Genomic DNA, 11,103 nt, shown 5'->3' with positions numbered 1-11,103 from the left:
TTGGGAGGAACGGTTGGTGAAAGGGCTGGAGGGAGGCAGCATGTCTGGCCTGGCAGTAATAGGCCTTGGGTTACTGCTGGTAATCCTGCCTTTCCCTTGTAGGGTTAGAGGAGGTCGGAAGATGTGGCCTCCTTGTCGTTTTTGCACCAACTCAATAGTCTTTAGTATGTTCAGGTTGTGCAAGCATCACCACAATCAATTTTAGAACACTTCATTACTTCCCATTTCCAGCATTGCCCCCCTCCCCTCCAGCCCTAGGCAACCACTAAAGTACTCTGTCTACATAGATTTGCCTATTATAGTCATTTCATATAAATGGAATATTTGATCTTTGACCTAGCTTCTTTCACTCAGCATGTTTTCAAGATTCTTTCATGTTTTAACATGCATGTATTGGTGCTTCATTTATCTGTTCTGCTGAATATTCCACTGTATGGCTACACTACACTTCATTTACATACTCATCAACTGATGCACATTTGGGTTATTCCCACTTTTTGGCTATTATGAATACTACTGCTACAGAATATTCATGTACAAGTCTTTGTGTAGACTTATGTTTTCAATTCCCTTAAATATACAGCTAAGAGTAAAACTGCTTGTTGGACATATATAACTCTACAACCTTTTAAGACACTCTCAAACTGTTTTCTAAAATGGCTGCACCATCTGACTCCTACTAGTAGTGTATGAGAATTCCAATTTCTCTACATCCTCACCAACAGTTGTTATGATGTCTTTTTGATTCTAGTCATTCTAGCGGATATGAAGTGGTATCTCATTGTAGGTTTGATTCGCCTTTCCCAGGCGGCTAATGATGTTAAATACCTTTTCATGTGCTTAGCTGCCATTTGTTTATCTTCTTGGGGAAATGTCTATTCAGAACATTTGTCCATTTAAAAAAAAAAAATAGACAAATATATTAATCGCTTTACTACTAAGTGGTAAGAGTTCTTTCTTTATTCTAGAGACAAGTCTCTTATCAGATGTATGACTTGCAAATATTTTTTCCTGTTCTCTGAGTTATCCTGTCACTTTCTTGATGTTCTTGTTTGCAGCACAAAGGTTTTTATCTTGATAAAGTCAGATTTATTTTTTCTTTTATTGCTTGTGCTTTTTGTGTCACAGCCAAAAAGGCTTTGTCTAACTGAAGGTTATAAAAGTTTATTCCTATTTTTTCCTCTAAGAGCTTTACAGTTTTAGACCTTACATTTAGTTTATGATCCATTTTGAGTTAATTTTTGTGTATGGTGTGAGGAAGGGGTTCAATTTAACTGCTTTACATGTAGATATTCATTTGTCTCAGCACCATTTGTTGAAAAGACAAACTGTACTTCACTTTTGATGTACATACAGTGAAACTCGTAAAAGCTGGAACTCAACAGGAGTGTTTTGTTTTTTGGGGGTCACATAAATTTTCTTCCTTTGACAGGGAAGTCTTACCACTTTTCTATTGCTATTAGTGGAAAATATTTGATATTTCCCTCTCTGAAAGATTTCTGCCTTCTACAAGTTCTGGCTTTAATAGCTTTTACTTTAACTAGTTAATCATCTGGCTCCCAATTATACTGAAAGGACCAAAAGGGCAGAAACTGTGCCTACCTTGTTCACTACTATATTTCCAGCACCTAGCATGACGCCTCCTAATAGCACTCATAAATAATAGTTGAATGAATTAATAATTTTGTTAATATTAACTGTACAGCTCTATAGGCTATAGATATTATCATCTCCATATTTTTAGGCTCAAAGAAGTTAGGCAACTTATTTTACCAGTTCTCAATTTTTGACTCATGCCTTTCCCACTCACCTGAGGGAGGGAGGTGGTAAAATTCCTCCAGGGGAAGGAAGGGACTGCTTCTCCTTCCTCATTGTGTTGCCTCCATCCCTTCCCCACATTCAGCTTTGGGCAGACATAGGGTACAGGCTGGACAGATGGGTGACAATCAAGGCCCTCCATGACCAGGCCTTGATCTATCTCTAGACCATTTCAGCTTCAGACTGAGATCTGACAACACCTAACAATAAGATGTACAACTCCATCCTCCCCACCATACACACCAGGATGTTCTTTGCTGAGTGCCACCTTAGTGGCTGTCTAAGAGGCTGTCTCCTCTACCTGCTATGTATCCTGCTTCTCTTCATTAGGTCCTACTGATGTTTTAAGACTCTGTTCAGGTGCCATCTCCACTAGGAAGCTGGACAGGGACATCTGAGCACCTAAAGTCTTTGTACTCTCTTGCTCACAGCACTAATCATACCATGTTGTCAGAGTCAGCCCTAGATTCCTTTATTTTCTAGGGCAGGAACCATGCTGGTCAGATATTCCCTATGCCAAGCACAGGCCCTGACATATGGTAAACCTGTTGCTGTTGATTCTGACTCACAGTGACCTTACGGGACAGAATACAACTGCACCATAGGGTTACCACGGCTGTAATCTTTATGTAGGCAGACTACCACATCTTTCTCCCACAGAGCAGCTGGTGAGTTCAACTGCTGATCTTTCAGTTAGTAGCCAAGCACTTAAACCACTGTGCCACCAAGACTCCTTAGCATATGGCCAGTGCTTAGTAACTGGTTTGTAAAATGAACAAATGAATCTTGAAGAGAAAGAGCAGGCAGTCTGAAGCATAAGATTCACCCCATCAGGCTTCCTTCACTAGAGAATGTTTTAGGTGATAAACAGCCAAGTTAAGCACTCAGCAGAGGCCTAGTTCTCTGCTGGCAGAAGGGAAATGGGCAGGGGTGTTGCCTTTCACCCAGGTTTGTTCTGAAGGAAACGTGAGCTCTAATGGGAGAACAGGAGGCCTCACTTCTCTCAGGCTTGAGTGCTCCTCTCAAGTCTCAGTTGAGCCTGGACAGATGTGCTTTCAGTCTGCCCTGTGCCCTGGGTTTCGGGTGAATGGTTCCTGAGTTCAGAAGCCAGGTCTAGGTTTGGGCTGAGCTCAGGAGCAGGGCCACCTGCTCATACTGCTGACAAGTAGGACAGAGGCTCTAGAACCTGAAGAGCCAGAGCTCAATGTGCTTACAAGGTGCTCTGGGGGATAGGAAGGGAGAAGATGATTACATGGGGGAAAAGGCGGAGGCAAAGGAAGAAAGAAGGGACCCACCCTTCCTCTGATACAGTCTTTGGGAATATAGAAATAAGACTCAGGAATACTTGCTTCAGGTTTGCTGAAAAGTCAGTAAAAGGCCAACTTTCCAAATTCCCTGCCTTCTGGGGGATAGGGTAAGAGAGCGTGGGAACTAGGCTTGCTCCTGACCTTAGGAAAGCTCACAATTCAGTGGTTTAAGGTGAAGTCAGGCTCAGAAACGTCTTAATATAAAGAACTGAGGGTGGTGCAGGGTAGATACTGCTCTGCCCCATTAGCCAGGCAGGCCCAACCCACACAGTTAGCTAGCCCCACATGAAGCAGGCCAACAGTGTTCACACACATCTGGGCTGTTGCCCTGGGCTGAATTAATCATTTCATATACCATGAAGATTCCTGATCTTTCCCCATGAAGGTCAGCGTCTAAACCTGACAGGTTTTCCTGTTACTGGACTGAATGCCTTCACAGTCCTCATGTTCAGCCCTGCTCTCTCAGCTTCTCTTTCAGAAGAGAATTCCTCTCCTATTATGGCTTGGTCCTTCCTAGATGACCCTCACACCCTTCCAGACCAGTAAAACCATGGTTTGGGACAAAGGAAGAGAGATTGCACCCAAATGGGAGGAGTTAAGGGAGGCTTCACAATGGACGCAACATTGAGGTGAGCCCCAAAGGCTGGTAGCTTGCAAGCACAGGGTGATCAGAACCAAGTACAGATGGCAGCAGTCTGTGTGGAAAGCCTGTGTCCACTGCCCTTCCCTAGAGCTCCCCCAAGGCTCTGGGGATGGGGGTTGGGGTATCAAGGCAGAGACACACAGAACACAGGGCCCCAGAGAGAGCAAGAGTGAAAGAAGAGGATAGAATAGCATTATTTACCAGATCTCAGCTTTGTTCCAAATCTGATATCATTAACCAGCATTTAGTGACTGGGGAATACTCATATGCAAGGTCCCTATGGACACTATGCACATGGGCAAGAGTGGATATATTCAGAACAACTCCGAATGACACAGATTAAGTTCAATTACCTTCTGCAGTTTTGGGCAGGTGTTTAACTTCTAGTAGAAAAACATGTATTTGAAAGTGCTAAAATAATCAGCACTTGGGGGCTTCGTGGAATAGGGTAAACTCAGCCTCCCTCAAGCTACAAAAGGTGGATCCTCAGCCTTGTTGCTCTCCTAATGCCCCACCTACAAAGGTCAGTCAGGGGAAAGCAGCAGTCCAGCAGCCTTTGGCAGTTACCAATAGGGGATGCCAGGTCCAGCAAGGACCTGCACGGAGGGGCACAGTCCATTCTCCTGCAGTGCAGCAGACTGAAGCAAGGCTCATCTTTTGCTGGGGGACTGAAGATGCCACACATAGCCTGCAGTTATGAATGGCTCTTATAACAACAAGCTGACATCTGTGCTTGGTTTCTAAGATGCATCATCGCATGTTTATTAAACTATTGCTCCATCATATTTATTTGGCTACGAAAGAACTCCCAGCCCATACTTTCAAAAGTGGTTTATTAAAAACTAAGCCTTGAACATTAATACTCAAAAGCACCCTTGAGAATCAATAATAATGCTGCAGATAAAATGAAAGGGAATCAAAGCAGTAAGTCTTGGTGGGGGCTGTGGCTGCCTTTCAATGCCCTCTTGTATGTTCAGGCAGCTACTGGGGAAGAGCATTGAGGGTCTGGGGCATTAATGCAGGGAAACAAACAAACAAAAAAATCAAACTCACTGCCATCGAGTCATTTCCAACTCACAGCAACCCCCATTGGGTTTCCGAGGCTGTAAATCTTTACAGAAGTAGATCTCCCCATCTTCCTTCCATGGAGCAGCTGGTGGGTTTGAACCACTGACCTTTCAATTAACAGTCAAGTGCCTCCTCCACTAAGCCACCAGAGCTCCTATAGTGTAAGGAAAGCCACCCCAAACACCTGACTTCCTGCCTAAGACACAGGTATGGTAGCATGCTCTATATATGTGTATGTATTTATGTGTGTACATGTGTGTGTGTGTGTGTATTCTACAGTCACTTAGCTCCAAAGGGCTAACAAGGCCAAGGTTAGTTCAGCAGGGTCACGAGTTTCACCCAGAGTAAAACCTCTGCCCCTAACCAATGGTTAGACTCCGTGGTGGCCCATCTGAGGCACTAGGTTGAGTCCTGAGTTGAATCCTGCCCGTGCCTAAGAACAAACTCAAGTCTAATCTGTCAGTGGTCAGAAGGGGGCTGGCTAAGGCAAGGAGGCTGGAGAAACACAGCTTGTGCCTGGGCAGGGCTCCAGCATGTATACCCCAACCCTGCAGGCAGGACTTTTTAGCCCCGTAAGACTTTATGGCATAAAGGCCTCTTCCAGCTCCCTCCTAAATTCCCAAGCTCCTCCATGGGAAGCCACCTTCACCTCTGTGCAAGCAGCAACCAGTAACATATGGCCAATTCCACAGAGAAACAAGGACAAACTGAAAGATCCACAGGATGTGGAGGGAACTCCAAACCATACTCTGTGAAGAACAAAACAGCTGAAGGACCAAGGGATGTTTGGGACTAGAAAAAAAGGAGGAACAAGGGACTAACTTCCTACTTTAAACTATGTAAGAGTTACCTGGGCCGAGGGAGCTAACATGCTTGGTCAAAGGGGGCAGTTCCTAACTTAGTCTGAAGAAGGAGTTCATCCAAGCAGTCATCACACGAGGAAAGGGTTCACCCTCTCACCCCTCACGTGAGGGAGAGCAAGGCCTAAGAACACTCACCTTCTGACTTCTTGGACATTGTTGGCACGAGCAGCTTCCACCAGGGCCGCATCTAAGGAGAGAGGGGCACTGGTCAGATCCCTGGCTAGGACCTACTCCTCAGGACTGCTTGTTGAGACAATGAAAGGGACGGCACTTCCAAATGTGGGTTTCAGCAAGTGAAATAATGCCAAGATATATAAAGAAAAAGCTAATTACTCCCTCCCCACATGGTATACTCTGGTAACAACTTGTCCTTCCACACCTTTCTATTTATAGAGCCCAAACTTCTAACAACTCCTCATCATACAAAATGATACAGGTGAAGTACTAGCAACATGTCTTGCCATGGTAAGCATTCAGTGTATGAATTATCTTTCTTCTTAAGTTATAAAGCACTATACGAGTATCATATATTTCATGTTACTGTCATTATTAATAACCATTCCCCTACATTACTCAGCCCAGTTGTCCATCTTGATATCACAGAGGTACTAGGTGAGAGCCCACAGGGGTGTGATCCCTCTGAAAGTGGAGAGAAACTTGACTAAGAGCCAGGAGACCTGGTTCCAATTCCTCTGCCACCTACTAACTGCGTGACTATGGCAGCCCTTCTCTTTCAACCCTGGCTTCCTTGGCTATAGAGACAACAATCCTTGCTTTGCTAGCTTCACTAGGCTGCCATGGAGATGAAATCATGGCTGAAAAAAATTTTCAAACTCCCTGGTGCCAAGCCCAAGTGAAGGGAGACCTAGAGTGGAGTGTTCCAATCCCTTAGGAATCAATCCCCAGGACTAACAGAAAAGCAATGCTAAGCCTGGCCTGGCTGGCTGTGGGCTGTTGTCACCACCTTGTGGTTACAAAGAAAAACTGCCTGACTCAAGAAGAAAAACTAACAGCAAAGGCACAACTTTTTCAAACAGTCCAATACCAAGTATCCATGGAGCTCTCTGTGCCAAGCCTGGTTGTGAAGTATCCTGATGAGCACTGTAACAGACTCTTATCTAGCCCTGCTTCCAGGAGTCCCTCAGTCCTGCTAAGGGTATCACCCAGTGAATCACAAGAGCCAGCAGTAGAACACAGTGGAAAAAGTAGGACCTGGAGGCAGACAGACCTGGGCTCCTGGCCCAGCTCTGCCACTTACGTGCATGACCTGTCAACTCACCTATCCTCTCTGAAACTATTTCCTCATCTGTACAATAGGGATAAGATAACCACCTACCTTATCATGCATATGAAAGTCAGTTCTGTGATTCAGAAACTGGTGCCTCATCCCACATCCTGGCCTAGATTCCAGAGCCAGGCCTTTCCTGGTTACCTTCCCACATTATTCACAAGTACAAACCCAAGCATTCTGGGGCAGCCCCCAGCTGGAAGGGGTGTAAGTCTTCCTCAGAGATCACTATATCCTCCCCTCTCACAGTACAGAAAGCAGTAGCTTCTGCAAGGTCAGTGCTGAATGGGCTGAAAATTAAAACCTAAAAATACAATTTCTACTACAAAGCACTGAGGGTCTCGGCTCCTAACGCCAAGTCAGAAGACAGGGTAGCTGGCAAGTCAGCTACTATCTCAGGGGCTCCCATCTCAGGTCCCAAGGATGGAACTAGTTGTAATCATTATTTTGGTAAACAGACCCTGGTCTCCTTGCTGGGGTTCACACGACACCACCTCATGTCACAAAGTCCTGTCTGGGGCCCCCAGGAGCCTCTAACGCAAGATCTTAGGTTCTATGGAAGTCATGCTCCCCACTGCCCCAGTGACCCTCAGCCCCAACCTGCCCTAGACCTGCAGGCCAGTGGTTCTCAATTCTGACTGCACATTAGAATCACCTATGATGTTCTAAAAACATGTTCATGCTAAGGCCCTACCTAGATCAATTAAATCTGAATCTCTGGGGGTTAGACCAAAGCCATCAGTATTGTTTTAAAAGCTATCTAAGTGATTCCAAACAACATTAAGAAGCACTGGTCTGACCCAAGCCAAATAATACAAGAGGGGAAGGACATTCTCCCTTTGCAAAGCCAGGCCTTTCAGGACCATATCCCCATGTCATCTTTTGCCAGCACTGTCATAGTCTCTTCAGGTTCAATCTCTCTATGGCCCCTTAATTTCCCCTCATTTCAACCAAACACACTGGCTTCAGGACATTTTTTGCTTATGAACTTTCCATGGGTCTCCACTGCCTACAGGAGAAATTCCAAACTTTCCAACTCTTGTACCTGGCATCCAGGCCCCACTCCATCTGCTCTCACCATATTACAAAGATCTCCTGTCCTCCTACCAAGCTAGCCACTCTGCTAGCCCCCACACACACCATGCTGACCTGAGACTCTCATATCATCATTCCTGAAGCCTTTGACTAGAATATAATCCAACTCAAGATACATTTACTGACTATCTACTAAATTCCAGACACTATTGTGAATGATGTATTGGGAAGGTAGCTGGTACCAATCTGGGAAAAAAGATACATTCCCTGCTCTCACTGGGACTCACAATGTCCTCTTTACTTCTCTCCTTTTCAGCTCTTGCCTTATCCTTCTGGACTCAAGTTAAAATTCCCTATCTCCCAGAAGTTTTCAATCCTCCAGGAAAGCTTTCCTAACCCTGCTAGTTTTCTGATTCCCCAACAACACATAACAGCACTCACCAGATTTGCAGTCCTAACTGCCCTGCACTGCCCCCTCTCAATTGATTTTATGTTAAATTAGGAGTTACCAAAATAACAAACCCCAAACTAGGCACAAAGTATTTTTTTTTTAATGGTGAAAATTATAGAATCATAGTGTGCTTAAGTTATAACAGTCTCCATCAAGTCTCTAGCTCAACACCCTCATCTTTAAGATGAGGAACCTGAGAGCCAAAGAGGAGGAGCAACAATACAATCACAATGAGTGTTAAGAGGCAAAAACAAAACAAAATCCCAGGTGTCCTGACTCCTAGCCAAAAGTTCTTCCTTTACAACCAGCCACATCCTGCTGAATAAACAAATGAATGTCAAGCAGTCCCCACTGTATGAACTCTATGAACACTAGGCCTCAGTCTTTCCCTGTAAGGAAAAACTGAGAACTTGAGTGTTGATTTTATCTAGCCCAGAAATCTGGCTCTCTGCCCATTCTCATGTATGCAGCTGAGATGCAAATCTGGTTCATCCAGCCCCATGGTTGGTGGCTTTAGATCTCTATACCTTCTCCTACCAACTGCCCCACATGGCAAGATCCTGAGACCAGCCACAGCAAAACCCTGGGGACAGCTGAAAAGTACTGTAAGAGTAATGGAAAATTATCCTTCACTGTCTAAGTGGGGAAACTGAGGCCAAAGAGGCTCAAAGAGGCCCTAGTGAGCAGTGGCAAAGCAAACATTGAAACTAAGACTCTTCCTTTCTTAGGCCATGTTAGGCTTAAGAACTTTTAACTAAACCACCTGGTGGCTGTTTTTAAAGCATTTAGTGGTTTCCTATTACCTCTTACAGGAAGAACTGAACCAGGGAGAATACTAGAGCATAAAAAAACTATGCTCTTATACAACATGTTTTGGGAGCTCTGGTAGCATAGTGGCTAAAGCACTTGACTGCTAACCAGAAGGCTGGAGGTTCAAACCCACCAGGCACTCCTCGTAAGGAAGGTTGGGCAATCCTACTTCCGTAGTGATACTGCCTCGGAAACCCAAGGAGGGGTCGCTATGAGTCGGGGCCGACTCGACGGCACATAACAACAACAACATACAACATGTTTTAGTTCAACGCCTCCATTATACAGATGGACAAAAATACCACCAAAGATGGGTAGCTGATCCATCGGAGACTATACAACTCTAAGGCAATGAGCTCTCCACTGCCATGCCCTACCCCTGTGATAAGATCTGGGTCCCTCCAGGGCTGAGGCTTTCCAGGTTTAAGTCTGTAAGCATCTAGCATTCTCCAAGGATGTGGAGTCAGGATATTCCTCCCACCTCTACCTTCCTTGAACCCAGTCCCGATAATCACCCTTGTTGGACGGGTTCTTGCTGTAGCAATGAACCACCAGCGCCGTGGCCAGGGCCCACATGCCCAGTCCAGCTCTGCTGGGGACCCCGTTCCAGCCATCTCGTCCAGGGAGTGTTTCTTCAGGGATGGGAAGGCGTCCCCACGTGGTGGCCGCAAAGCAGTGGGTCTCCGCACGTCCTCCCTGGCGCCCCCCGGCGGCTGCCCCTCGTCCCGCGAGCAAGGCCGACGTTGTCCCAGGGCGCCCCCCGGCGGCTGCCCTCAGCCATTGCGGCTCCCCGCGGCCCCCGGTGGTTACGCTCCGACCGGTTGCGCCCCCATGGCTCCGGAGCGATGGAGACTTAAGCAGTCGGATGAGGAGCCGCGGTACTAGGGCTGTTCTCAACGCCAGTGACCCCAGCATCGTGACAGCTGCTTCTTCTATAACCCCCTGGTGCCGGCCCCTGTGCTAGCCACGTCCAACATGGCTGCCGCAGCGCGTTCGAACACGCCGCGAACGGGGTGAATCGCGCACTACCTCACGGGAGTGGTAGTCCGCAGCCTTAGAACTTTCCGCAGCTGAAGAACAAAGAAACCGTATTTCCCAGAAGGCTGTGAAACTAATGTCACAATGACTGTCTACTTACAGGAGCCCAGGGCATGTTGGGAAGTGAAGTTCGGGCTGGAATGTGTGGGCGGGACAGAAAGGGAAATACAGGGGAGGGGCGTGGCTGTTGGTTACGCTCTGGTCCGAGGTACTTAGTTGTATCCCCGAGCAGCTATTCCTGTTTAATTAGAACACACGTGGCGCAATTTCTGCCCAGGGCATATTAAGCAGGGAGCTTTAGTAGAGACCTACTGTGAAGCTTACACTTAACTTTCTCTTCCACTATTTCTCTTTTCAGCCTGATAGAGCTTTTCAAAAAGGAGGCGCATCTGATGTAGAAATTCCTTTTATTGCCCTACACAGACCTCTAATTCTAGGGGATGTCTCAAGAAACATAAAAGTTTATGTTCATACAAAGACTTGTACACGAATGTTCATACCAGATTTATTAGAAAGAACCCAAATGCCTATCAACACATGAATGAATGAAAAAATTGTGGTATATCCCTACTAAAAAAAAAAAGGCTGTTGCCGTCAAGTTGATTCCAACTCATGGCAACTCCATGTGCTATGGAGGAGAACTGCTCCAAACGGTTTTCTTGGCTGTATTTATTATTATTATTAGTTAAATTTTATTGTGGTGAAAATATCCACCATCAGACATTTGCCAACATAATGGCTGTATTCTTTACGGAAGCAGATCACCAAGCCTGCCTTCCACG

General features: G+C 45.8%; 1 protein-coding gene across 1 annotated transcript in view; it reads right to left on the bottom strand.

The window, feature by feature from the left end:
• CLPB (caseinolytic mitochondrial matrix peptidase chaperone subunit B) overlaps nucleotides 1-10,198 on the bottom strand; it is a 217,569-nt gene extending 207,371 nt beyond the window's left edge. The window contains exons 1-2 of the mRNA XM_007940977.2: nucleotides 9,799-10,198; nucleotides 5,835-5,886 (exon numbers count right to left, since the gene is read on the bottom strand). Of these exons, the coding sequence (XP_007939168.1) occupies nucleotides 5,835-5,886; nucleotides 9,799-10,198 (452 nt within the window). The remainder of the gene's footprint in view (nucleotides 1-5,834; nucleotides 5,887-9,798) is intronic.
• Nucleotides 10,199-11,103: the final 905 nt, after the last annotated feature.

Source organism: Orycteropus afer, unplaced genomic scaffold (genome assembly GCF_000298275.1).
Source record: "Orycteropus afer afer isolate SDZICR_OR568_19922 unplaced genomic scaffold, OryAfe1.0 scaffold00074, whole genome shotgun sequence".
NCBI lineage: Eukaryota > Metazoa > Chordata > Mammalia > Tubulidentata > Orycteropodidae > Orycteropus > Orycteropus afer.
The sequence above is the reverse complement of the archived record's forward strand: the minus strand, read 5'-3'. Positions and strand labels throughout refer to the sequence as shown.